This window comes from Mollisia scopiformis (assembly GCF_001500285.1).
Source record: "Mollisia scopiformis unplaced genomic scaffold LY89scaffold_14, whole genome shotgun sequence".
NCBI lineage: Eukaryota > Fungi > Ascomycota > Leotiomycetes > Helotiales > Mollisiaceae > Mollisia > Mollisia scopiformis.
In genome coordinates this window covers 152530-178429 of record NW_017263594.1, presented here as the reverse complement: position 1 = coordinate 178429, position 25900 = coordinate 152530, and the positions used below count along the sequence as shown (strand labels likewise).

The 25900-nt window shown below is 47.2% G+C and overlaps 10 protein-coding genes across 10 annotated transcripts; 4 read left to right on the top strand and 6 right to left on the bottom strand.

Annotated features, from left to right (window-relative positions):
- Window positions 1-15: 15 nt before the first annotated feature.
- LY89DRAFT_618151 (uncharacterized protein) lies at window positions 16-2674 on the top strand. The gene is made up of 2 exons (XM_018210828.1): window positions 16-524; window positions 629-2674. The coding sequence occupies exons 1-2, from the start codon at window positions 382-384 to the stop codon at window positions 2655-2657; spliced, it is 2172 nt and encodes a 723-aa protein (XP_018070011.1). The 5' UTR covers window positions 16-381; the 3' UTR covers window positions 2658-2674.
- Window positions 2675-4827: 2153 nt separating this feature from the next.
- LY89DRAFT_587250 (casein kinase-like protein I) lies at window positions 4828-6449 on the top strand (the record flags this gene model as incomplete). Its single annotated transcript, XM_018209419.1, has 5 exons — window positions 4828-4944; window positions 5059-5070; window positions 5132-5201; window positions 5254-5402; window positions 5451-6449. 5 exons carry the CDS (start codon window positions 4828-4830, stop codon window positions 6447-6449), a joined length of 1347 nt encoding a protein of 448 aa, XP_018070010.1.
- A 566-nt stretch (window positions 6450-7015) lies between these two features.
- On the bottom strand, window positions 7016-7988 carry LY89DRAFT_685605 (ERP1 protein precursor). Its single transcript, XM_018215116.1, has 3 exons — window positions 7738-7988; window positions 7359-7664; window positions 7016-7299 (listed from the first exon to the last, which is right to left on the bottom strand). The coding sequence occupies exons 1-3, from the start codon at window positions 7948-7950 to the stop codon at window positions 7150-7152; spliced, it is 669 nt and encodes a 222-aa protein (XP_018070009.1). The 5' UTR covers window positions 7951-7988; the 3' UTR covers window positions 7016-7149.
- Window positions 7989-8134: 146 nt separating this feature from the next.
- LY89DRAFT_685604 (SWR1-complex protein 4) lies at window positions 8135-10088 on the top strand. Its single transcript, XM_018215115.1, has one exon. The coding sequence runs from the start codon at window positions 8273-8275 to the stop codon at window positions 9902-9904; it is 1632 nt and encodes a 543-aa protein (XP_018070008.1). The 5' UTR covers window positions 8135-8272; the 3' UTR covers window positions 9905-10088.
- Window positions 10089-10811: 723 nt separating this feature from the next.
- LY89DRAFT_670201 (Sedlin) lies at window positions 10812-11404 on the bottom strand (the record flags this gene model as incomplete). Its single annotated transcript, XM_018213145.1, has 2 exons — window positions 10812-11309; window positions 11357-11404. The coding sequence occupies 2 exons, from the start codon at window positions 11402-11404 to the stop codon at window positions 10812-10814; spliced, it is 546 nt and encodes a 181-aa protein (XP_018070007.1).
- Window positions 11405-11798: 394 nt separating this feature from the next.
- LY89DRAFT_587131 (malonyl CoA-acyl carrier protein-like protein transacylase) lies at window positions 11799-13114 on the bottom strand (the record flags this gene model as incomplete). The annotated part of the gene is made up of 2 exons (XM_018209410.1): window positions 11799-12883; window positions 12937-13114. 2 exons carry the CDS (start codon window positions 13112-13114, stop codon window positions 11799-11801), a joined length of 1263 nt encoding a protein of 420 aa, XP_018070006.1.
- Window positions 13115-13560: 446 nt separating this feature from the next.
- LY89DRAFT_782933 (tetrapyrrole biosynthesis, porphobilinogen synthase) lies at window positions 13561-15090 on the bottom strand. Its single transcript, XM_018222628.1, has 2 exons — window positions 14549-15090; window positions 13561-14499 (listed from the first exon to the last, which is right to left on the bottom strand). Exons 1-2 carry the CDS (start codon window positions 14810-14812, stop codon window positions 13591-13593), a joined length of 1173 nt encoding a protein of 390 aa, XP_018070005.1. The 5' UTR covers window positions 14813-15090; the 3' UTR covers window positions 13561-13590.
- Window positions 15091-18110: 3020 nt separating this feature from the next.
- LY89DRAFT_587579 (uncharacterized protein) lies at window positions 18111-18517 on the bottom strand (the record flags this gene model as incomplete). Its single annotated transcript, XM_018209437.1, has 2 exons — window positions 18111-18170; window positions 18221-18517. The coding sequence occupies 2 exons, from the start codon at window positions 18515-18517 to the stop codon at window positions 18111-18113; spliced, it is 357 nt and encodes a 118-aa protein (XP_018070004.1).
- A 1600-nt stretch (window positions 18518-20117) lies between these two features.
- On the top strand, window positions 20118-21531 carry LY89DRAFT_707835 (NAD(P)-binding protein). The gene is made up of 3 exons (XM_018217641.1): window positions 20118-20459; window positions 20523-20964; window positions 21013-21531. The coding sequence occupies exons 1-3, from the start codon at window positions 20393-20395 to the stop codon at window positions 21440-21442; spliced, it is 939 nt and encodes a 312-aa protein (XP_018070003.1). The 5' UTR covers window positions 20118-20392; the 3' UTR covers window positions 21443-21531.
- Window positions 21532-22231: 700 nt separating this feature from the next.
- LY89DRAFT_587373 (SPX-domain-containing protein) lies at window positions 22232-23798 on the bottom strand (the record flags this gene model as incomplete). Its single annotated transcript, XM_018209426.1, has 5 exons — window positions 22232-23107; window positions 23169-23250; window positions 23299-23419; window positions 23467-23667; window positions 23747-23798. 5 exons carry the CDS (start codon window positions 23796-23798, stop codon window positions 22232-22234), a joined length of 1332 nt encoding a protein of 443 aa, XP_018070002.1.
- Window positions 23799-25900: the final 2102 nt, after the last annotated feature.

The following is a 25900-nucleotide window of genomic DNA, read 5'->3' as shown; positions in this document are numbered from 1 at the left end:
TTCAGAACATGTGCTGTTTTACAAGTACGCCTTTAAAATCGAATGAGAGCTATGATTGCTCCTCTTGATTCGCACCATATATCGATGAGTCGCTACTTGTTGATGCGGAGCGCTCCTGATACCTCGTAACTCATACCGCTAGCCTGATCGATCGATGGGTTCAAACCCAGGATTCTATCGTTCCTAAGAGATCATTCTTTGAATTACCCTTTGCTGGTCAACCCAAGATCATTCTACCAGATAATCTCTCAACTTCTTTTTGATTCCCTAGGCCACACTCGAGTACGTCGAATTCACTTGCACGTGACACATATTTCTTGGAGTCGTTGACGTCTTCGATCATTTCGAGGTCTTTCAACATACAAACAAAACAATGAAGCAATGCCATTACCAACACCTGGTCCTGCAAGTACTGGGCTTACTATAACTAATCCACTTGTTTTATATCGAGCTCTTCTCGCCACAAAAGTTATCGACCCAGACCCTGCACAACATAGATTGGCTTTGGAGCTTCAAAAGCTTTAGTAAGTCCGAAATACGTGTGCCCTTCCATCTACATATATTTGATCCAACGTACCTGCGTAACCATTCTCATTTCCTGCATTCTAATATCTGTATTTCCTCACAGTTTTCGATTAAAAGATTATTCTCCCAACACCGAATATGGTACTCGACTCAAAGCGATCAGTCGCCTGGTCGACAATGTGCCTAAGGCTCGGGATGATGGGAGGTCGGTAGCAGTGCCTGGCCACCCATTGAGGAGAAATCCATTATTTTCTCATCTTTTCCCTGATAAGTCGGATCGAGACAGTAAAGCATTAACACGTGTGCTCACGAGCCACGAGACTGCTATCAACATAGACTCTCCCAAAGGCCTTTTGCTTCACGGCGAGGTTGGGACAGGGAAGTCAATGCTTGTCGACCTCCTTGCTGACAGTCTTCCGAATCGAAAGAAAAGAAGATGGCATTTCAACACTTTCATGCTCGAAACCCTTGCGCGGTTAGAACAGCTCAGACAAGCTCGTTCAGGATCCAGGGCGGTAGATGGAGACACGGAGCATTCGTTACTTTGGCTTGCAAGGGACATGATAGACAAATCTCCTATTCTGTTCTTAGACGAGTTTCAGCTACCTGATAGAGCAGCAAGTAAGATTTTGAGTAACCTGTTCACAACATTCTTCCAACTTGGTGGAGTGCTTGTTGCGACCTCAAATCGAATGCCTGATGAATTGTCAAAAGCGAGCGGTATGGATTTTGCTGTACCACCAAGAGGAGGCTTTGTAAGAAGTTTCCTGGGGTTTGGAGAAAAAGGTAAACTGGAAATGTTCCCCTCGAATAATGAGTATGCGGGGTTCGTGGAAGTCCTCAAAGCACGTTGCGAAATATGGAACATGGAAGGAGGTCGAGATTGGAGGAGGAGAGAGGCAGAGGAAATGGATGCGGAAGCGTCAGAGATCGCAGAGAGAATGAGAGAAGAGATGGTTGGAGGCTTTCCAGCTGATGGTCGCTCCAGCACAATTTCAGGCCATTATCAGCATTCTGGACATTCCGATAGCGCCAACATCGAAGATGTGGAGGAGAAAGTTATAAAAGCGACAAAGCCGAAGAGATATTTCTTGGCTTCTCCTGATGATAAACCAGCCTGGCATGACGCAGTGCTGGCTACCTTACCACCAGACACAAACGAATCAACTCCCTGGCAGTCGAGTACACTTCTTGTGTATGGAAGGAAGCTTCATGTCCCCAGACATTACCATGGAGTGACCTACTGGTCTTTTCCAGACCTCTGTGGATGGACATTCGGCCCAGCAGACTACATCACTTTGGCGTCCACATTCCATACCCTGATCCTCGACGAAGTTCCAGTCTTGACTCTACTGCAGAAAAACGAAGCGAGACGTCTCATAACGCTCCTGGATGCACTTTATGAAGCTCGTTGCAAGCTCCTGATTAGAGCTGAGGCTGGTCCAGACGACCTCTTCTTTCCAGAAGCACAAGGCAGTCCAAGTGTCCTTGGAGATGCAAATACGCAACGAGATGAAAACGATGGCGGTGACGCAGTCTATCCCGAGACGCTTTCCGAAATCTATCAGGACCAAACATCACCGTTCCGACCCAATGTGTCTTCATATACGGATGAGCCACGAACTGGCTATGATCCAGATGAAGACTCGGATTTTGATCCGCTTCCTGGGAAAGGCAACGAGAATGGACGAACGGTCGATTTCGGTATGACCAGTTCCTTCACTGGAGAAGATGAGCGATTTGCATATAAGCGTGCTAGAAGTCGATTGTGGGAGATGTGTGGTGCGAGGTGGCATGCTCGTTTGGAGCCTGGTTGGTGGCGCCCAGTACCGCTCGAAGTTCGTCGTTGGGAGCGAGCGTCATCGTCTCCAGTGTCTGCAAGTAGTTCTCGTGTAGAAAGCGATGTGAAGCTGGGAGAATCGATCGAGCTTGATCGACCAGCTGGATTGCAAGGTAAGGAAATGGAAGAGAGGGAGAAGTTCGCTTCGAGTCCGTTTCGAGAAGCACGAGAACCGCCGCCAAAGATTGGTTGGACTCATGCTTGGGGAATGATGAAATGGGGCAAGAGAGCAGGAACTCGGGGACAAGGTCCAGATGGACTGGGAACTAAGAGCGAGAACGACCATAAATAATTCCATGAATATTCCTGCTAATGGTTTGTCTTCCTCTAATTGCAACATTGAGTACAGTGCAATTCCTCCTTCACCATGTCCAAGTACAGAGTTATGCATGTTTCGAGCACAGTGCTTGGATAGCCATTCCACTGCGAATATCATGTCTGTACTGTACAAGTAGATATCTACAGATTCTGCTTCTTACCTGCATCACTAGCTTCAGAGTCAATGGCTTTCCTGCCAGATGAGGCTTCGTTGAAAAGTATTTCAGCCAGGAATCATACACTCAGGGATCTGTACATTATGGTAGTGGACATGATACAATGAAAGAATGGAAACTCTCGTCCAATATTCTCCCCGCACCATTTATCTAAGTAGTACATCTACTTCGGCAGGTACGTCAAAACATAGGTAGGTAAGCAACTCAGGATATTCGACGTTCTTACTAATAATCTCTTTCGACTTGCAAACGTTTCGAAATTTGTAAACCATCGAATAGCGGAGATACCGAACTGCCTTCGGGACGAATTATATGGGCGCGGTCGGGATGAGAACTCGGCATAGAATTCACTGATTCGTCCAAGACGTTTTTATTGGTCCCTGGAGCAGGGAAATGGTCACTGAAATTTCATGTCGAGATTACATGAGAGAACCCTCAAGCGAATAACGCGCCCATCTCTGCTTGCGGGGTTCTTGGTCCAAGCTGCAAGTCAGATGGGGCGCTTCAGGGATCATACGGAGATGAGAATCGACAGCTAGGCTTAACTTCGCCCAAGCGTGGGGCTCCCTGCTTGTCGAGAATCTCAACGGCTCGTAAATTTAGATATCGTGAAGAGAAGAAAAAATTTACTTTTTCCTCGAATGCTCGGTCTCTTCTCCGGTGGAACATTCTGGTTTGACCGGACGCCTTTCCTCGGGGTTGGGGAATCGATGCGATGGCTGCCCACACCGACTCGTACCTGTGATCTGCCTGCATATTGAAAAGTGACTTCCTCTGGTTCCTGCAGACGGGATGTTCCTGTTTCGGTCCATTGACTCGGGGATGGAAGCTCTAACTTTTTTTGATATTACGTTTCAATAAGTGTGATAGTGGTTTTTAAGTGCAATTGCTGCCGATCGGATTTCCAGCTTGCCAAACAGGTTCTGGTCTGGACTTTCGCGATGCCGGTCAACAGTAACCAACTGATCGATACCCGAGCTGCAAAGGTAAAGTTCTGCGGTTCATGCAAGACCCAGCCCCTGGAGAGACGGGGAGACACCAATCGTTCACGGTGGAACACGCTCATCAGAACCAAAACAATTTAAGGTCACCACTAAGCCTGAAATTGCTGGTGAGCGAGGGCAGGATCTGGGGTGGAGGCTGAGGGTCCAGGGAGTGAGGATGAGTGAGCTCAGCGAAGGAAGAAGGACGGTACGTGCGAATGTCTAGAAGCATTCGAGGTGGTCGTGGTCGTGTACGATAAGGAGACTTAGTGAGTGAGCGTGAGAATGATATTATTATTCGAACTTGGTCTGTCTTTGCCGCCTCAACAGCGAGAAAGTGGAAACCATTGAAATTCCGACGGACGAGACCCGTATTCACAATTAAGGTGTACTGTAGTGCAAAGTCTGAGAGCGGTTCGTCTCTCCTCACCGCATTCTCCAGCGGTGCGTGAAAAAGTCGACGAAGTGCTGGCTGGGCTGGCTGGGTATTTTAGGAACTACGGCCGACCGTTCTTGCCTTCGCGGAGCTACGGTGGTCGGAACCTGAACTTCGAAAGGCTCAACTTGCTTTGCTTCTCATTTCCGCACGCTCTGTTCAGATATCTCCATCTCCCGACTTCCAGTGGCGCAAGGCCACACCTTTTCGCCTTCAATTCGTCTTCCTTTTGAAGACTGTCGATTTTCGCAATTGTTGTGCGACTGTTGATGAATACATTCATTGAATTGCTGCGCCTTGTCCAAAATTCGGGGGCCTGACCACCAGGTGGACTAGCTCGGATCTCACGAGCGTTCGCTCAATCCTTTCTTCAACAACGTACGGTATCACGACGGACCCATCGCGGAGAGGGAATTCCTCTGTCCCAGCATCGTGCTCGGAGGATATCAAAGGGCGATTCTCACATCTATCGTCGTCGCGTGAGTTTGCCGTCGGCCTCGATATCGTCCTCTGGAGACTCAGCCTGCTCAACCTCGAGATCCGCCCAAAATGAGTTCCTCATCGTCAAACGTCGTTGGTGTTCACTATAGAGTCGGAAAGAAGATTGGCGAGGGGTCCTTTGGAGTCATCTTTGAAGGCTTGAACCTGCTAAACAATAGCTCAGTGGTAGGTTCTCATTCTATCTTTTTCTGCTATCCCCTTTTCGCCTCCACTCTCCAACTCTTCCCACCTTCTTGAAAGCCGAAGACCAAATTTCAATGCTAACTTCTTGATTTCTAGGCCATCAAATTCGTACGTTGAAAACTCACTCTACGACCAGCAGAGCCTGGCATGTTAATATCTTCATTTTCAGGAGCCTCGAAAGAGTGATGCCCCACAATTACGAGACGAGTACCGAACATATAAAATTCTTGTTGGCTGCCGTCAGTACATTCCGTATCGATGTGCATGAGTATGGAGTTGACAATTGTGTAGCTGGTATTCCTAATGTCTATTATTTCGGTCAAGAAGGCCTCCACAACATCTTGGTCATCGACCTCCTGGGTCCTTCTCTTGAAGATCTTTTCGATCACTGCAACAGGAGGTTCTCCATCAAGACTGTTGTTATGGTAGCGAAGCAGATGGTGGGTTTTGCTGTCACTTCGGACAGGAGCTCGTACTGACCGATTTAGCTTTCTCGAGTCCAGACCATCCACGAAAAGAACCTCATCTACCGAGACATCAAACCTGACAATTTCATCATTGGCCGACCTGGGTCAAAGTCTGCTAATGTAATCCATGTCATAGATTTTGGCATGGCCAAGCAATATCGAGACCCTAAGACCAAGCAACATATTCCATATCGTGAGCGAAAGTCGTTGTCTGGCACTGCAAGATATATGAGTATCAACACACATCTGGGCAGAGAACAATCACGACGAGACGATTTGGAGGCGTTGGGTCATGTTTTCATGTACTTCTTGAGAGGCGGCTTGCCCTGGCAAGGGCTTAAGGCTGCAACCAACAAGCAAAAATATGAGAAGATCGGAGAGAAGAAGCAAACGACTGCCATCAAGGATCTTTGTGATGGCTTTCCAGAGGAGTTCAATAAATACCTGAGCTACGTCCGAAATCTTGGGTTTGAGGATACCCCGGACTACGATTATCTTCGAGACCTTTTCACCCAGGCGTTGAAGAATACCGGTGAAGTTGAGGATGGAGAGTATGACTGGATGAAGCTCAACAATGGCAAGGGATGGGAGGCCATGAAGCAACATCCATCACAGCATATGTTGCATCAACCAAATGCCGTCCCAGGCGCATCGCAGAGAGAATTACATGGTACTACAAGAGCAGGAAATAGCACACCAGGCCATCTCACTGCCGCCCGTTTAAACGCCGCGCAGCCCCCGCCTCCATCTCCAATCAAACCGGGGATGGGCAAGACGCGCGATCGGCCAAACGCCCCAGGCGGATTGGCTCCAAAACGCAGCAGCGGAGCGGCGGGGGGCCTCCAAGACGTCGCTACTCCAACAGGCTCAACCCAGGCACAGTTCCAGAACAGCTCGAACAACTTGCCCCAGAGGATGACGCCCCAACCCAACATGAATGCTCAACCACAGAACGGGAGAACCTCAGAACCCCAGATGTCGGGCTTCCAGAAGCTGATGAAGACGCTCTGCTGCGGTTAGTGGATATTGATAGCCTTGCATAGAACAGTTGCTGACTCGTCTAGGATGAATACCTCTCCATGACCAGTTCGGTTCTCGCCATTCACAACATTCTCATACTGATCGCCATTCCTCAGACGGCGTTTATGACCAAAATCCCCTTCCTGGACTAACCCTTCATAATCACATCTATTCCTCCTGCGAGCCGGCAGAAGCCTGCATCTCCCACGTCTTTCTTCTCTGCATTTCGCAGATACGACTCTCGCTGCTTGTCACATACATCTCCAGCTTGGCTTACCAGGCCCCGCACACAAAACTGCATCATACAGTCCTCCACCCGGCGCATGGTCCATGTCAGATTACTTCAAGACTAATATTTTGTTTTCACGTTTCCTCAACAGCATCGCATTCCCTTCTTTGGCTCTCGAATACAAAGACGGTTTGGTCTTGGTGTCGCGCGGAAGGGACTTCACGATAGTATAGCTTTTCTGTTTCGGAAGCGAAGCAACGGCGAATGGGTGAAATAGAAGCATCGGACTGGAGATTTCTTGGGCTCAGTTCTATGAATGGAAAAGGATTTGAAATAATTGCCCAGAAATTGATCTCATTATGTGAAGTTTCTAGTGCAAGAGTGATTGACTCCAGCCTGCCGTGCTACCTATTCCATACTTTACAAAGTTCATTTTTATCTCAGTCCTATCTTAACCACTCCCTCCTTTCTCTATGTCAATTTCTGCTTAATGAAGAAAGACCTTAGGTGAGAAAGTTGCCATGCACATGTAATGCCCAACACGACCAATTGAACCAATGTCCATCTAACCACTCGTGCGTTCGTTGACTCGGACTGATCTCTAAACTCGGCCTCGCGTTCCTATTGTGAGTATTAGCATATTGCGAAGTGCATACCGAAGTTCAATGAGGAATACATACCCGCTGAAATACCTGCTCACGTCTGATATCCTGTAGTCTGCCATTGAGATCCTTGACTCTCTTCACAATATCTTGGATCTTGCCCTTGTCTGTGCTCTCGATGTTGCTCGTCTCTCCAATTGCCAGATCCAAGGTCAGCTTAATGCCGCCTGAGGGGTGTAAAGCTGATAGCCATCCTGAGCTGCCGGAATTGGAGGAGGGCAGGAAGCAGATCTTGTGGTCTCCTGCGTCGGCTGCTGTGAATGTGAAGCGACCTGATGATGATCCTTTTTGGGTTACGACGCGGTGGTCGTTGTCGAATACTTCCTACAGCTTGAAATTAGTATATGGGAAAGGGAGGACGCTGAGATTTCCAGTTGCCAAGAATGAGGGGGCGTACATCGACTGTAATGAAGATATTCAACCCGTCGTGTTTTGACCACTGCTTCGAGTTCTCATCAAATTCCTCCGCAACGTATTTGCCAACCACGAGCGTATCCTTTGGCAACTCCTCGAAGAAACATTTTGGTGACGTGCCGTCAATGTAGAAATATAATGATTGAACAGGTACGAGCAGAGCACTCAGCGAGAGCAGTGGAAGTATCGACCACATGTTTTTGAAGTTAATCGACTCGATGCCCGGGGTAGACGTTGAATGTGAAAGGGGTCGCGCGAGCTGTTCTCTTCTCTGCCACGTTCGCGATTCCTCGACGAATTCTCGACAGGGGGTGCTGTCACGTGCGATAGGGAACTTTCCATTTAGGTATGGACGCGATTGCAAAGTTCCACGCGCAACTATTTCATCATCGAACAAGAGGACAGCTCACAATAACACCTCCATTACACAGGTTTGATAGGATTTTTCCGATAGTCCTTCCTTCGGCGCACGTTATCAATTTCTGCAGCGCGATAGCGAATAGCGGCGGCGGCTCAACATGACTTCCCACGATGTCCGCGACATGCTAGATCTCCCAGGAGAGGCAGCCCCGAGACCGATCAAGAAAGCAAAGCTTACGGGCCCGCGACCAGTTCTCAAAGGTCTTGCGCGAGAGGTTCAGAATCTAGGAGGCGATAATCCGATTGCAATTGTACCAGAGACTACAACCTTCAAGAAGAAGAGGTTTGGCAGCAGGAAACCAGCGGCGAAGTGGGAAAATCAATCTTTCAGGAACTCCGCCAGAGAGGATGAAACGCTGGTCTTGAAGCACTGGAGGAGGAAGGCAGAGTCGCCTGCAGTTGCGCCTGGAGACGAGGGAACGGCTGCGCCGAACGAGGTCAAGCTGGAGGACTCTACATTTGCGAAGTACAATGTCAAGGTCATTACTGCCGAGTACAATGATGAACAGTATCAAAAGCATCTCCTTAGTGAGGATTGGTCAAGAGACGAGACGGATTATCTGGTATCGATGGTACGGGACTATGATATGAGATGGCCTGTTATTTGGGATCGATACGAGTACCAACCACCAGCTATAACTCTGGATCCACAAGCTGCCGAACTGGCTATCGTTACGGCTTCGAAGCCTAGGACTCTAGAGGATCTCAAGGCGCGGTACTACAGTGTCGCAGCGACTATGATGAAAGTGCACAAGGCTCCAGAGACGATGGTTGCGGCGGAGTACGAGCTAATGGAGAAGATGGCAAGCTTCAATCCTCAACAGGAAGCTCAGCGGAAGCTTTTCGCGGAGGCTGCTTTCCAGAGGACAAGAGAGGAAGCGAGGGAAGAGGAGAGCCTATTGATAGAGCTCAAGCGAATTCTTGCCAGGTCAGAGAAGTTGTCTGAGGAGCGGCGAGAGCTTTATGCCAGACTCGACGCACCAGCAAGCACGGGCAACATCGGCGTCTTCACTACGAGCCAAGGCTTGCAGCAGTTGCTTCAGCAGCTTATGCAAGCTGACAAAACCAAGAAGAGGAAATCACTTATGGGCCCAGATGGTACCAGTCCTGCAGGTCCGAGCGGATTAAATCAGCAAGCCAGCTTCGACCGCCGTGACAGTACTGTTCGCGGTGAATCTATTTCTGGCCCCAGTGGAACGAACAACAAGAAAGGTCCATCTCAGGGTCAGACGGAGCGTCGTCAACTCAGTGCAGAAGAGGAGATACTCTATGGCGTCCGGCATTTTGATCGAATTACAAGCAGTGGTCCAGCTTTCCGAGCTGAGAGGATTAACAAGCCCATTACAAGCAAATCTTCTATTCAGCAACAGAAGATGCTTAGCGTCCTTACCGAATTGGGTATTCCGCACCGTCTCATCATGCCTACATATGCTGTGGGAGAGGCTTTTGACCATTTATTGACGAATATCAATCTGTTGCTTGAGCAAAGGAAAGTCACGGAGAAGATTCAAAGCGAGATCAATACCATTCTTGCGATCAAGAAGCAAAAAGAAGAAGAGGCAGAATCGAAACAAATCTTGAGACAGCCAGAAGCAGTCTCCGGCAGCGGTGATGTGAAGGTAGAGGAAGTAGAGAGGGAAAAGAGTGCTGCGCCAAGTATCAATGGACGCAAGCGTAGCGCTAGTGTGATGAGTGCGGTCAGTGAGAGTACCAAACGACAAAAGAAGTGAAATGGTAGCCTTTCAGGACTTGTATATTTAGCTGTACACATAGTAAGGGTTCAGCCGACCTCGGTGGCTTTGCATGACTTACGCTTTAGAGCATCGAATTTTTAGCCAAACATAGCATGCTTCGAGCTTTGCTTTAAAAGAGGTTCTTGGCAACTCGCTCGAGTCTAGCTTCAATCAATCCTGCTTCAATGCTTCAATGCTTCCTTCACATATGACTATACTTCGAACATGCTATTTTGAAGTCACTGTAATGCTGAAGTATTGTGATATGTAAATGTCAAAAGTTTCTGAATATTTCGAAAGCAAGCTTAGAACAATAGCTCTTAGAATCCTATTGGTCTCAGTAATAGGCAGAAGAAGTGGTTTATTAATGCAACTTGCAAGTCTGGTAGACATCTGGAGAATTGCAAATATCGGTGTGAGCACGGTATCTTTCATAATAGTTGTACTATGGTCAGACTCCAAAATCATAACAATATAAATCATTGCCCCAACTCAGGGTAGATATCAAGCACTATTAAAGTTTGTCCTGACTGGAAGACATTGAAATAGACTCAAAGCCTGAGTTTCGAGATCTGCGTTGGACATGATAGACTACTGTAATCTCTACTCTTCAAGTGTACGAATACCACTCTCGAGCAGTGAGATTGTACCAATTTTATTCATCTCAATTGTGCTGAATCAATGTAGGCCACAGACACAGACATTCGGAAGAAGCTGAGGTAGTACTGACAAGTTGAGCATTTGGCATTGTTTGCGTCCAAATTGCCTTTCAAAATTTAGGTGACGTTTCATTCCACGATCATATTGTTCTGTGAAGAAGACTTCGATTGTCAATTCCTGGTATCAACGCCATTGCCATGCACCTAAATCCCAACGCCATCAAAAGTACCAGCACGACATCTCATCACGAACCTCCCACACCCGGCATCCACGTATCCCCAATCTTCTTCATCTCCTCCACAAACTTCCGACTAGTAATCTTCTTTCCACCCCTCCCCGTCGGCGGACTATGCTCATCCGGCTCATAAAACGGATTCTGCAACAACTTCACATACGCCGCCTGCATAGCCCTGAATACGACTTTCATTTCTCCATCCCTCAACCCGAGACCGCCGACACCGAGCCCTTTACTTGTTTCCGAGACGGCTCGTCCTCGCATGTCTACAACGACCACGAAACGGACACCGGTGTTGGTCTCGAAGCCATAGGCGGCCAGACGTTCGTCGACGGCGTGCAGGAGGCCGAAGTCGCCGGATAGACCGCCGCCCGTGGTGGTGTTGGCTTTGGAGCGCGCTTCGAAGATGTCGAGGGTGCTGGCTAGGAGGAGGGAGAATTGGAGGGGTGTGCGGAGGGGCGTGTTGGTGGGCGCAGAGGGGAAGATGGAGATGTGGAGGGGGTTGTTCTGTTGTTTGTTAGAATTGAGAGTTGAAGGGGATGAAATCAATTTACATTCTTGCCTATCACACCTAGGCAGGCTATTGATGGTATTGTTGTCATTGTGCGATGTTAATGTGGAAGAGATTGTAGGAGATTGATGTTGACTTGGGACATTTGGCAGCCGAAAATTTAGAGGGCGAGGCTGAAGTCAGAAATTGATGATAGGGCAATACTTGTGAAGATGATAGTTGAAAACTCCATTACAGACATTTAATACGAATATAAGTATGTTGTATTGATTAGGACTTGTAAATGAATATGTACTGCTATTTTCCAAGTCGCTGCTCTCATCGGTAAATTCTCAGCCTTGCAGCCTTATCTTACCCTTGTTGACTTGCTCTCAATCATTGAGGATATTTCGAGACAACTCCTCAATCAACTATCCTACAGTTCCTGCTACTCCCCTTCCTATACAGCTGAGGGAGATTCCCCGTATCAGAGCACACTTCAACATTTACTCTTCGTCTCTTGAGCTTTCGGTCTCATCCAGAGCTCTGAGGACCTCTTCAATCTCTGGAGGATTGCTGATAGCCCAAACGCCACCTCCCTTCACAAGATCTCGTCCTCTCATGCCCACCTCTTTGCCAACAAGGTTCCGCCCAACTTTCCCAGGTCCAATACCCAGCCATCGGCGAACCTTTTGATCTTGATCCAAATATTTAAGACTGTCCCACCATCTTACAGTCTCTACACAAGATCGTACCCAGAGATCTTTCAGATCTTCCTTGCTCTGGAATGGCCTTGCACTAACGTTGCTGATGCAAGGCATTATTCCCGGAAACGTGATTAAATCTTCGTTCTCTCTGCCTTTCACTCGACTCTTTCCCTCCAACATCCTCTTCATAGCTTTCGACGCTGGCTTCATGAGAGGACTATGAAACGGACTATCACTGCTCAACCTGACAGCTCTTGGATCATGTCCACCGAACTGCCTGACATGCGTTAATAGCGTCTTTATCCTCTCAATATTGCCACTCAGCACAATCTGATTCTTGCTGTTGATATTCGCAATCAAAACCTGTTGAATGGGAGGGACTTCTGCACTTTCCGACTTCGACCCAGTACTATGATGTCCTAGGAATTCATGTATTGCTTCGATCAATGGGATCAAGTGGTCGGGCTCGGTGACTAGAGCAATCATGCCGTATTCTCCACCATGTTCGGCACAAGCTCGCCGTGTACAATCTGCCATGACTTCTGCACGTTTCCGTACTAAGTATAAGCTGTCCTCGAAGTGAACGTATCCTCCAGCTACCAATGCTGCGAATTCTCCCAATGAATGGCCCAGCACTACATCTATCCGTTCGTTCGTTTTGAATCCGAATTCTTTTTCTAAGACTCGCAGGATGAGGATAGACGAGGCCATAATGGCAGGTTGAGCATGCTCGGTAGCGGTAAGGAGGGAGTGGGGTCCTTCTTCAATGACCTTCGAGAGTTTGTAGCCTAGTAGATGGTCGATTTCTTCAACGAGTGGTTTCGCAGTAGCTGGGAATGCTTCGACCCATGGTGTGAGCATGCCTACTCTCTGAACTCCTTGACCTGTGGATCATCAGTACGACTCCGCATTGAAATGACCTGATGTTGAGACTTACCTGGAAAGAACAGAGCTGTCCGTGGTCGAGTGCCATTGCTGGAAGCATGCCGTCTCTGCGGTCTCGCAAGACATGCTATTCGTGATCCAAACGTATTAACATGGACCAAGTCTTGACCAACTACTATTCGACGGGATCGGTAGCATGGCTTCAAGAAGGCCGATGGAATGTGCTTCATGTCTAGAAGCTGCCCTGCTGGACTACATCCAGTCTGGGTAAGAAAGATGGCACAAGACGTAGACCTGGCGTTGATTGATGATTACAATTGTCTGCAGCTCAATGCAGTGCAGGACAATGCAGTTGACGAGGCTGGCCCTAGCTTGATCTTCCATCTAACCGCGGGACCGGAACCCCAGATTTGCCAAGAAATTGCCCCACGTCCGAGAGTGAGGGTCTCCATGGCGAAAGGCACATATTTATCAAGAATCCGATCAAGCGCTCTAGCTAGGCTCGATACTATCATGACATTGGAGTTGTTGAAGCAAGAGAATGATGCTTTGAATCAACTTTTCCCAATGTAAAGTTCCTAGGGTCACGTTGATGCAGTGCAGTGATTTTAAAGGGGTATTCTCTAAATTGATTGCAATCCTAGAAATTTTTAACCCAACAGGTAACACATACGCAGCCATGGACACTCATCAACCTGCAATGAAACTATGACTCTAGCCAGTCAAGGAAGTCGGGTGTGAAGTAGCTGACTACAATAGTCGCACCAGCCCTCAAAATACCTTCCGTAGCCTCAAATGCCATTGTCTTCAAATCAAAAACTCCAGCTTTTGCTCCTGCGTGGATCATTGCAAATTCTCCACTGACTTGATATGCTGCGATTGGCATATTTTTGCCAATCTCCTTGGCGTCACTGATAATGTCAAGATATTGACTAGCAGGCTTAACCATGATGATATCAGCGCCTTCACTGATGTCTCTTTCAATAGCTCGGCGGGCAAGACCTCGACCTCCTGGTGGCAATTGGTAGCATTTGCGGTCTCCAAATGATGGTACGGATCCGGCAGCATCACGGAAGGGTCCGTAGAGACATCCAGAGAACTTCGCAGCGTATGACATAAGGACAACTCTGTGTGCAATGCCTTCTTCAATCATCTTCAGCTTGATTGCTCGGATACGGCCATCGTTCATGTCTGAAGGAGCAACGCAGTGTGCACCGGCTTGAGCGTAAGCCATGGCAACGTCTGAAATTCGGTCCACAGAGAGCTCATTGTTCAGGCTTCCATCATCACGTAGAATGCCACAGTGTCCATGAGATGTATATTCGCAAAGGCAGACGTCTGCAGAGATAAAGAGTTGTGGGAATCGTTGTCTTAGGAGCCGGATGCTGGCGATGACGGGGCCTTTTGGGTCATCAGCAGCAGTGCCTAGAGCATCCTTGACTCCTGGAGCGAGGGGAACACCGAAAAGGATGACTGATCGAAGTCCTTTGCGGATCAGAGGTTCGAGGAAAGGAACAAGCTTGTTGATGCCACGGCGGTATTGGCCCGGAAGAGAGGGAATTAGGGTTTCTTCATCGTCGTTGTCGGTAATAAAGAGGGGTAGAATAAGCATAGACTGTACAACTCGTCAGATTGATGACTTCTTTTGTATCAGAAGACTTTACCTTTGTCAATTGTCTCTCGGCTTGCCATGATCTAGCTAAAGGGTGGGAGTAACCTCCGTGAAGTTGACTCGAAATGTCACCGGAAATGCTGACACTTGTCGCCGAAGTGCTAGCATAAGATCTGGCTCTTGAGACATGGGATCTGGTATCGTCGTTGGTCGACGCAGAGGATGCACCTCGAGCCATCTGTCTGCGTTGCTCACTGGCGTTGCTTGGTGGGGTATCTCTGAATGAGAGATCTTGAACGAGACTTGAGAAAGACATTGTCGTTCCAGAAACGTTCAAGGGTATTCAATAGTGTGTTTCGATGAGCAATTGTTATCCACGGTAGTAAAAGTGAAGGTGGAGAGAAGAGCCGGACAAGCACAGAAAAGTGGCGGATCCGTCGCGGAAGCAAAGCTGGCCGAGGCGAAGCACTTCCGAAAAATTATTTAGCCTCTTACTCCCTCAATTGTTGAAAATCAAAGCTCTATGATTGGCTATTCCATTCAATGTCAGAAGTTGGCTGAAAGTTTATGCTTTCTTCCAGAGTTGCAACTTTGACAGATGTTACTTTTTATTTTTTGTGATCTTTCCATCCGATGGCGCCCAGTCAAATTGCTTGTGCAACGCACCCTTGCGAATTACATGGCCAATCATCGACACTCGATATAAGCCGGCTTGCAATGTCGGTGTGAGTTTCTTTCATACACAATGAAACATGTTGCATACAGATTTGAATGGGCCTACGCAATCCATTTCCTCTCATTAGGGCTGCTCAAATGAAGTCAATCCAGAAATACCCAGATCCAATTCTATTTCCTTCGTTGCTAGAGCTGAGACGCTGATGTCAGCATACGAGAGTGGTATCGAGATCATTTTCGATTCGAGTTCAGTGTACTATCATGATCAAGATGGCAAATCAATCTTGACCCCGAAGGAGTGTGGACAGCTTGATCCGCCTAACTCATCTTCGGCTGCTCTCTGGAACCTGGTATCTCCGAATATGAGCAGGAGTAAATGTTGCATAGTCCCAGTACTTGCCTCTGCCAACCCGTTCTCGATCTTTCTCCTTTTTGGGATAGTTTTACTCCAAAACTGGACTGTCGGCCCCAAAATGAGTCATTATCATATATGCCACCAGATGGCTGTCAAACTCAAGTCACGCGCTGTCACCTCCCGAGTGGGTTTCCTTGTTGCTACACATCTGTGCGGGACATATCAGCTTTGTTTTCCTTCTAAGTCTAGACAAACGAGCAAATATACTTTACTATTCTGAGAAAGGGTCTGAGGGACTTTCCGGGGCATATTCCAAAAGCATCCAAGTTTTGATGCAAGAATATTGGAGGTTCGATCGAGATTAGTTCAAATTTTCTACCTTGTTTGAGAGAATGGCAATGTTTGAAAGGCTGTATATTGTGGTACAAGCGGAACGCCTAAACCAGGATCAATAACTGCATCAGAAACGGTCCAGGGCATTGTCCATCGAGCTGGATTCTACTTACTGTTCAACAGAGGGACAGCCCGTGGTGGATTACCTTGGTTCAGAAACGCCAACCAGCACCAGTGTCCCAGGATATCTTCTTACTCTATACCTCTGAAGTTGCTGTCTCGTGGTATCGCTAAGTATGGCGTTTCTACTATGCCCCGTAGTTCGTCTCTAGTATAGCATATTCTGATCTTGCTCTACCTTTCTAGACATTCAAACCAGTTTCAGATACCAACGCTAAATGATACTTTCGCTGCCTCTTCTCATGTGCCTCACAAAAGGAGTTGCTCTCTCCGTCTCACCAAAGAGGGGACGGAAAGTTCCCGTGTAGCCGTTGGCTCAAAATACTGGAAAACTGGCACCTTGAGTTGAGTAACACAAAAAGCGGGGTAGAATTGCAAGTAGCACAACCGCTCATCACACGACGGGTATCTCACGTCAAAAGTCCAAATACATGGGATTGGATTTCTCCATCCTCAGCTAGAATATAGTTGGATTGTCGGCGTGCTAAACTACGACCCATGGTTCTATCGCCCGCCCCTATCATTTTCGCTTAGCGGTAAGAAGCGACCATCGAGGCATCCCTTTTTGGATCGCGATAATGACTCTAATGAGCCATCATTGGACATCCAAAGTTTTGATACCAGCTGAAGCTCGAGTGGAAATCCAGAATAGAAACAAGAACAGTCTCTACGCGAAGACAAGGGAGCGAAAACATCTTAGAGCAAGCCACAAGACTGTTGTGATGCAGGCAAATGTTCACAGCTGAACATGAACGTTGACACTTCCTACTTGGTGCATGAAGGAAGGATCGGCGATCTTCAATATCAGTATCTCATGAACAAGCTCTTCAACATCAGTGTATACCACAAAAAATAATATATAAGGAAGCTCTGCCTTCCGTCGTCTCCCGCACTCACAATCACCATCATCTCAACACAAACACTCAGACAACAATCTACTTCCTCCAACTTCTTTTCAAGAAACCACCACAGCAGTATCTCAGACTTCAAACTCACAAATCGAAACCAAATTGCAAAAACATCCTGCCGATATACAATTCTTCGCTCCAGCCGGTACGTTCAAGTTAACTCCCTCCTCATTCCCTGCCCTTCCACCCACCCCCTCTTCTTCAATATATTACTAAGCCGATATCTCTACAGCACTCACCATCCTCCTGGCTTCCGTTGCAGTCGCCTCCCCAGCTCCTCTCGTAGCCGAACGCTCAACCAACAACGGAGAGTTGCAATGCTACTCCCCTCTCCCAGCACTCATCTCCGATGGGACCGCTACCGAAATCTGCTTGTCGTTGGAATATCAATGCCTCGATGGACAACTTACTTTCCTCACTGATTGTCTGTTCTCTTGTGATTGTATCACCAACTAATTCCCATCTGAACTTCTGGGATTAGGGAGTGGTTGAATTGGCGTTGAGTCTCTAATGTGGTGGAAATGGGCTCTGGTTTTGGGTTGGTTGGGATGGAGTATGGCGTTTGCGATTTGGGTATTTCTTTTGTTGCGTGGTCACAGGGACAGGCGGAGAGTATACCTTTTCCCCACTGGGTTTTACTGGTGCTCTCAGGATTTGGGAATTTTGTTTCATTGGATTCATATGGGTGTGTTTGGAGTACTGGATTTTCTGGAGTATTGAATTCCATTTGCTGCGCAACTCACAAAAGTCTCTACTTGTTATGCATTTATATGTGATCTGAGACTCAAGCTAATGCGTCACTGTTCAAACCCCTTTTGCTTATGTGTAGTAGAAGGCAAAGGCGACGTAGTGCAGTAAGTGGAGTCTGTGTCGAGCGGCGAAGAGAGAAGGTACGATGGATCGGGGCATATATCAAGTATCATTTTTCTTCCAAGTAGCTCATCAGAGTTTAGCATGGATGATTACCTCGGATTCATAGATTACTTTCTACAAAAATACAGAATTTCAAGAATAATAAAGCAGGCATAATGCTGAACAATTGCACTGCTTTGAATATTACAAAGCTTTGTAGCTAGTAGTATAGTACAATTTCTCGTCTCTCATGACTTCATCTTGGGTATCGTAACAAACTATTAATACACTCGTCCCATAACATTGATAATCTAGTAAACTCGATGACTTCCACGTCCATCAGTGCCGTGCATTCTCCGTGTGCCAGCAGCCTACAGAGCATTAGTCAAGATTCAGTGCTGCGATTTTGCAGAATTCATACCTTGAGACCAGGGCGTCTAGTCAAAGTTCCCTTCAGCTTCATCATTGCGCCGCTGACTTTGTCACCCATAGTGGCGTGACGCTTGTGGTGAACAACAGGCTCATTGCGTCTCGTGCTGCTTCCCCATCCAGAGCGGCGTGTGTTGTGGTGATGGGTGTGTCCGACTGCTGAGCGAGGTTCAATAGTCGTGGTTGTCTTGACAGTACGACTGTTGGCGTTGCGGCCCTTTAGACGAGTCATAAGTGTTGGCTTAGTAGTGCGGGTCTCGACGAGTTGGTTGTTGCGGCGGGTATGCATTTTGAGAGCTTCTTCTGGTTTTGTATTTGGGTAGGTAGTGTTTTGTGGTTCGTTGTTGGTGAGCGTTGTTGATGAGGTAGATGTTGATGGTGTGATGATTGGATGCGTGGCTATGAATGATGATAGTGTTCTTGGTAGTAGTATGGAACGAGGGAAATCTGAAGTGGTACTCATGGCTGTAGTTATAGATTTCCAAAGGCGGGGTTGCAAATTGCGTTTAAATACAGTCCATGTTATCTTTATGCGTTGATAGGACAAGTTCCAGCCTCAAAACTGGTTTGGATAATAATTCCGGGCGATATGACGAAGAGGGCCATCGTAATCCTTGCGATATTGGACCCTGAACTTGGGTGACTTGGTGGGATGCTCTGATACCTGGTTCTGGACGTCATATCAGATCTGATACAACTTGCTCGCCAATCAAGAAAGATCAGAGAACTGGAAAGTCACGAGGGGGGCACAGGTTGTACAACTTGATCATACTTGGAGGAGTTGATCGACGCCTTGGCTGACGAACAGTGAAGCTCCAAAACTTGTTATTGGTACGTTTCGGAGTACTACCCGATGAGCCACATTGTTTCTGAGAACTGTGTGGCTGGAAAATTACGATTCGTGAGGCTGGATTCTGACCGTGCTGATAGGAGCGAAACTCCTGCTGTGGCCCATTACGTCATCGACGTTTTTTTCTCCAGGACATTTCATATTTGTGATCTTTTCTATGATAGGTCTAAGAAACCGATCCTAATCTCCTAATAGCTTTGAAGCAGCAAATGGGACGCAATATGAAAATGGACGGGAAAAATGAGCCAGCTGTACAGTCACGTGACATGATCTACAGGTGGTGCTGCTGATCGCCCAGGTGATCCTCGATTCGATCCGACGAATCGTAGTACTGCTTCTGCAATAAAGAAGCAAGGAGAATTAGTGATGAAAGCTTTCGTTGGCCCATCCATATATGTGCTGATATTTGATTGAGAAGCAAGACCCCGATGTCAACCGTTCACTCAAGATCAAAGACAGGGAGCCGTTTCAATTTTCTTTTCAGAACTGAGTTAAATAACAACTGGGAGCTTTGACGGATGAACACGAAATAATAAAAGACAGGAAACAAGTTGTACGAATTTTGAAAATCGAGAGAATATGTTTGAATCTCAAGCTCGTGTGAGAGCTGACATGTATCCGACCTCTTAGGTTTATAAGTATTCATTGTATTGTACGAACAGCAATGTACAGATAGCCGCGAGAAGGTACGAACATATGCCATTGAGATTGTGGAAGATGAATAGAAGTCTTTTAATGCAATAAAACTCGATGACAACGAGACGGCACAAAGCATTTTAACACAGAAGGGTCAGGAATCGTTCTATGGCAACTCGAATCTCAACAAAGTATTTTGAGATACGAAATACTTCTATACAGTAAAACTTTTCCAGTTCTCTGTTGTGATGTACAAGTATCTAAGTTTAAAAAGACGACAGACGAAAGGGGAAAGAGGGGCAGGAAAAGGTACCTTCGTACTACCTGTAGCGTGCACATGCCACATTCTGGCTCCTCAAGCTGTCCTCAACACCAAACGACATCAACAACCAAAGTCCGTGACGTCTAGCGTTACCGAAAACATCAATACATCATTACTGTAACCATGGGTTCCTCCACTCATTGGACCCGAGAGCCAATCTGCATCGACCAAACGCTCTTACTCATCGACAGGCCCGGACTGACGTCCGGAATGAAAATACTTACTTCCAGCCCTACGTTTATAATGAAGTGATGTGTAAATTGGTTGAGGATTATATTTCCTCCCATTTGTGAACGATTTTCGAACATTGAGAAATACCTCTATTTTCCGAAGTAACTCGAGATAAATCTTGAATAATGTCTTCTATCAAGGATACTATCAAGTCGGTAACTGGCCAGGGTTCAGACTCTCAATTCGCCAAGGGTATGTACAAAGTCAATGCACCTCTAATACCCATTGTGCAACTTCTAAGAAATATATTTACAGGTCACGAAGCACCAGTCTCCTTCCAAAAGTCCGTCCCAGGCAAACAACATGATATGCCCGGCCCTGATCCCGTCAACGACCAACTCCCAACAGACGAAGGTGGCTATCAACTTTACAAAGCAGCCGGCAAACTCGCAGGAAAGAAGACCTTGATCACAGGAGGTGATAGCGGTATCGGCCGAGCAATAGCCATTCTCTATGCCATGGAAGGTGCCGAATCTACCATCGTTTACATTCCCGAAGAACAAAGAGATGCAGAGAAAACTCAAGAACTTGTTCGCGAGAAAGGTGGAAAGGTCACATTGATATCAGCAGATCTGAGGAATCAACAAGCTTGCAAAAATACTGTCGAGAAAGCTATTGAGGCCATGGGCCGGATCAACATCCTCGTTCTGAACCACGGAACCCAGATGATGCAAGAAACTATCGCTGATCTTTCTGAGTATGTCATTGCTTCCATGCTAGTAAAGCAGTACTAATCCGATTATAGGGAGCAATGGCTCAACACCTTCGCCGTCAATATCCACCCCTTCTTCTTCCTCTCCAAGTACACCCTGCCTCAAATGTCTCGTGGAGACACAATCATCACTTGTGCGTCAGTCAACCCATATATCGGCCGTCCCGATCTGTTAGACTACACCTCCACCAAAGGCGCAATCGTGGCCTTTACCCGCGGTCTTTCAAACCAAAACGTCGACAAGGGAATCAGAGTCAACGCTGTCTGTCCCGGCCCCGTCTGGACACCATTGATCCCAGCAACCATGAACGAGAAAGCTCAGAAGGAGTTTACAAGTCCAATGGGAAGACCGGGACAGCCGAGCGAGATCGCGACATGTTTTGTGTTCTTGGCTAGTCCCGATAGTAGTTTCATCTCCGGGCAGAGTCTGCATCCTAATGGTGGTGTTATTGTAGGATCTTAGGTGGGATGATCTGGGAAGTGGGTGAGAAAAGGGGCAATAGTCGCTTAAGCGAGGCAATAGAGCAGGATTTACACTATTTTGAATTCATCTGGTAATCTTATGATCGATCTAATGATCTCTCATGAAATACCATCAGCCCGCTCAAAGTATCATATAATCTTTTTTTTGCGAATTCCTTCCTAGAAGTTTTGAGCTGCAATCCGATAGTACCATATAACTTCTCACAATATTCAAAATTTCCAGGCTCACTCGAATGTCTGAATCAAGAATAGTAAATGATTTCATATCTTCACTTTCCTGCCCACTGGAAGATATGTTGGTCACATTCTTGACCATTGAATTTCTTAGGATTGTCAGTCTAGAAACGAAATCCTACCTAGACATTCGTATGGCATAACATAAAGACTCACAAAACGACACAGAAGCCGATGGAGGTCAATATGTATCACATTCTGGCTATCAACGCCCTCCTATCAAGACCATAGAACCCCATTAGTGAGCCCCGAAGTCCGTCCACTATATACAGTTTGAATTTAGTTGATCTCTAAGGGCATAACTTCGTGAACCGCTCTTCTACCCCAAACAGGCTGTGAAAGAACTGAGAACGCCAAAACGCTATGCCGCCGTGCAAAAAAGAAAGCCGAATCATCATAGCAACCACTGTTCACTCTCCACCCGCCGACGTTAAAGTACTGAAAATATCTGCCAGCTTTTAATGACGGATACTGTGCAGAAGTCGCCCCAATATGTCCCAACTCCGTAGTAAATAAGCCTCTAGACTTTTCCTTTTTACAGTGTACTAGCCACTATAACCAGCAGCATACCATTGAAGATGCAAATCGAAACAAATGTCACAGCGATGAGTGACCTCCGTAGCCACCCAAGGTCCTGTTGACGGCCAAGCACTGCACCAATCGCAGCCATATTGAAGCAAAGACTTGCGACAATGCCAACAATGACTCCTGCGTCAACTTCGACTCGTAGCTTTTTCTTCCCTGTAGCTACAAGGATAGCTGCTATTAGGAGAAACAGTAAAGAAGCGCCAAAGCTACCGAACATTGTTTGATTTAGGAGCATCTCCCTGGCTTGAGAATGCTTTTGATCGCGGACACTGGGGAACGTCGCATAATGCGCTGCATATCCTGTCGGAAAGTCGCTCGATGAAGCATAAGCCCCATCGTCGTCGGTATCTATCGTGCTCCGTTGCTCGTTGAAGTAGCTTTCGTTGCCATTCGTGATGAGAGGTTGTCGTTCACCAGGCGAGGACTTTGGGCTGAGCCACTCTTTGACTTTCCCAAATGGCTTTTTCACCTCTGCAAAGACATACGCAAACGTCTTCGAGCCTGGGAACGACTCCTCATCGGGATTTATGTAGATCGTGTACGACTCGTTGCCTTCAACCTCACTGCCATGATCATACTCATTCCAATACCCTTGCGGTGTTTGTGGTTGCGTCTGTATTTGTGTACTTTGTCTCCGTGATCCTCGTCGAGATATTGAGGGTGTCTCAGGCCCGCTGCCGTCTGGACTCGATGCGCGAAGAGTATTGATGAGACTCGTGTACTCCGAGGAAAGAGGTTCGAAATCTCGACGCACAAAGCTCTTGGGATTTCCTAGTATTTCATCATTGAATCGTTCCCCAAGAGCTCTGGACCCAGTCCATTTCTGCAGATAATTATATTAGCCTATGTAAAAGGACGTCGCAAACCGGGTATCAGAGACATACCTTGTACTTTTTCAAGATCTTATGAAATGCCATTCGTTGAGCAGCAGTAAATCGCTGGAGAGATCTGATGTCCTCGCCGCATCTATACATTGTTCAGTTGATACCCCTACATTTTTGTAGCTGTTCCTACCTTTCGATTTGAATATCATATCTCGCAAATTTCTCTCGCCGTTTCGATGACATTGGCTTGCCAATGGCAGCACTGTCGGCACATCGTGCTAGCAATTTGACCACGAGCTTCTGAAGGTATTCTGCCAGACGTCAGGGAAACTGGATTGTCTTTATCGCAAGTACTCACGTAAGCGTCGGTGGACTTCGTCGGCCTTGCTCTTGACGAAGAGGTCGACTCGATCATGCTGATTGGACAATTCATTGAAGAATAACGCTTCGAACCTCTCCAGATGCGAATCCGCCTGCCCAGGAATCGCAATTGCCTGTGCCTGGTCTTTCGTCGTGTGCACTTTGATCAGATTCTTGAGTTCATTGTAATCGACGTTGTCTGACCCCAATCAGTAACTTGCGTCATTGGTCTCACCTGAGATGTTTCGCCCGAGGATGTTGAGGAACGTGGAACTCACATGGCGCCCATTGTGGCACAGATTGCGCTTGGAATGTTTCTCCGTACTTCATCCCTCGGTATTTAATTCCAGCAGAACCTCTATGTCAAGTCTCCGAATCCGGGGGCGTGAGCCTCTTTGTATCGTCGACTACGGGTAACAACGGCCCTTTGTGCGGAAGTCTCACCCCGAGCAGTGAATTGTATAAAGATAAGATGATGGACCAATTAATGGGGACGCAAAGGATATATGGGGTGCAGAAAACTGCGCGACCCGCCGGGCAGCAAGCAAGCAGGGAAACTTTGTTCACGTCGATATGCTTTGCAGAGAGCTAGGGAAATTATCGACCGGCAGGGAAGCTCTTGCGTCCTGGGATAGGATAGAGTTTCGCTTGGCAGCGTCAACTTGGAATGAGATTCGACTGAATATATATATATATCAAGGTCCCGAGAAGCTTCGAAGATTGCTACTGGACGTTCACAAAGACCAATGGACCCTTTGAAGATACAGCGCAATTGCACCTGGGAGATCTGGATGTACCAGGAAAATCAGTGAACGGTTCTCACGCTGCGATGAAGAGCGATTGCCTCTTCGAATCCACTGGAAAGCCGTATCTATGTACTGTATGCCCCTCAGCGGGGACTGTCCTGTAATCGCTACGACCCAAGCACATGCGTATGCGAGGTCCAAGAAGAAATTTGCTGAAGACTCTTCTGAGCTGCAGGTGGACGGATCGAATTTGCGATTGGACAAGGGCCAAAATTCGAGTCCCGTCTTGGGGCCGTTTGAGAATTTTATTGCCGTGTGGTGGCTTATTGTGGCTGGAGCTCTTGGAGGGGTGCAACAACGTGCAGCAAATGCAATGCGATGTTCGGAGGTGGGGGGCAAAGTGGGTGGTGATATTGGGAAACCCGCGTTGTTGATGAAAATTACAGATCACAAAGAGCCAAAGCTGGGGCGGGATAGATTGATCTTAATACTTGACACTTGACAGAAAACTCCCCGGCGCAATTAACTTCACGGCGCCCACCGTTGTACCTAGAATCGTGCCCATCTTTTAGTTCTACAGACTACCGAGTCCGGCATTCTCTTCTTCAAACTCCTAAGGTATAAAGTACATTCAACGGTCTCAAGCTACTTTAACTCGGCAATACATGGCCCCACTGAACCCGAAAGTCCTCACCGGCTGTTTCCCACCGGCTATATTACACTTCACAAAAAAAGGTGGAGAAAGTCACCATGAGGTAGCGAGGAGAGATGGCCACAAATGACAGCTGATGCTACTTTATCAGTCGTACATTGTCATGTTCATGGTGTCACTTATGCGTGCGGAGAAGAGACCGGTTCCATTGAGACTGCAGACGGATTGAGATGCCGCTGCCGTACAGTAGACCCAAAGCTTTTCTAAGGGGGTGGTATCCTGGGATCTGGGTTACTCGAAGAGTGTCACTGTTCGGCAGCTGGTCCTTACTTTCTTCAGGAAGTTCCGTGTTCAACTGTTGATGCAACTCTACGCGGCGTCATGTAAGTGTTGGCGATGCTTCGTACTAGTTGAGGGGATGTACTTTTCTATGATATTGACCGGTCCATGTACTTGTATTATACTTGTCGCTCTCTGAACCTCCAGGCTCAGATGGCGGGAAACATTAATGAGCCCTATATTCAAGCAAAAGCCTTTACAAAGGCTCGAGTCTTTCGAGAAAACTTGTGCCCACCGGGCTTCCTTCTCCGCCTTCCTTGCCAATTTCCATGAACTCAAAGATCAATTACATACACATAGTTTTGCTGATTCCCTATCTCGGATTCGCGAGTGTGTTGGCAATTTGGCATCTGATTGTGCACTCAGGAAGCTGAGAGCCGTTCTGCAGCTTCGACGATAAGGCGATGCAGAGTGGGACGGACTGCAGAGAGAGCGAGCTTCATCCATTGGAGCATTCGGTATAAAGCAAGCCGGATCTAAGTTTGTCAATGCAAGGGAAGGGAAAAAGATTCCATATGCAAACTACGTACGACCATAAAGGCTGGACCGAACAACGATTATTTCCTTGGGTGCAGGTGAGGGTTAAGCCTCCAAAGGACCCCGCCTCCCGATTTCTAGGTCCTTTATTGGTAGAAGGCTTTCTGGTCGCTGCTCTGAGTGGGAAATTCCCAGCCTCTAATTTGCTAGACACTTTG

Coding starts and splice junctions, on each gene's coding strand:
- LY89DRAFT_618151 (XM_018210828.1), top strand. CDS start 382: ATGCCATTACCAACACCTGGTCCTGCAAGTACTGGGCTTACTATAACT. Junction 525..628: donor TTGGAGCTTCAAAAGCTTTA/GTAAGTCCGAAA, acceptor ATTTCCTCACAG/TTTTCGATTAAAAGATTATT.
- LY89DRAFT_685605 (XM_018215116.1), bottom strand. CDS start 7,950: ATGTGGTCGATACTTCCACTGCTCTCGCTGAGTGCTCTGCTCGTACCT. Junction 7,665..7,737: donor ATATCTTCATTACAGTCGAT/GTACGCCCCCTC, acceptor TTCAAGCTGTAG/GAAGTATTCGACAACGACCA. Junction 7,300..7,358: donor GTGAGCAGGTATTTCAGCGG/GTATGTATTCCT, acceptor TACTCACAATAG/GAACGCGAGGCCGAGTTTAG.
- LY89DRAFT_685604 (XM_018215115.1), top strand. CDS start 8,273: ATGACTTCCCACGATGTCCGCGACATGCTAGATCTCCCAGGAGAGGCA.
- LY89DRAFT_782933 (XM_018222628.1), bottom strand. CDS start 14,812: ATGTCTTTCTCAAGTCTCGTTCAAGATCTCTCATTCAGAGATACCCCA. Junction 14,500..14,548: donor CCGAGAGACAATTGACAAAG/GTAAAGTCTTCT, acceptor CGAGTTGTACAG/TCTATGCTTATTCTACCCCT.
- LY89DRAFT_707835 (XM_018217641.1), top strand. CDS start 20,393: ATGTCTTCTATCAAGGATACTATCAAGTCGGTAACTGGCCAGGGTTCA. Junction 20,460..20,522: donor AGACTCTCAATTCGCCAAGG/GTATGTACAAAG, acceptor ATATATTTACAG/GTCACGAAGCACCAGTCTCC. Junction 20,965..21,012: donor ACTATCGCTGATCTTTCTGA/GTATGTCATTGC, acceptor ATCCGATTATAG/GGAGCAATGGCTCAACACCT.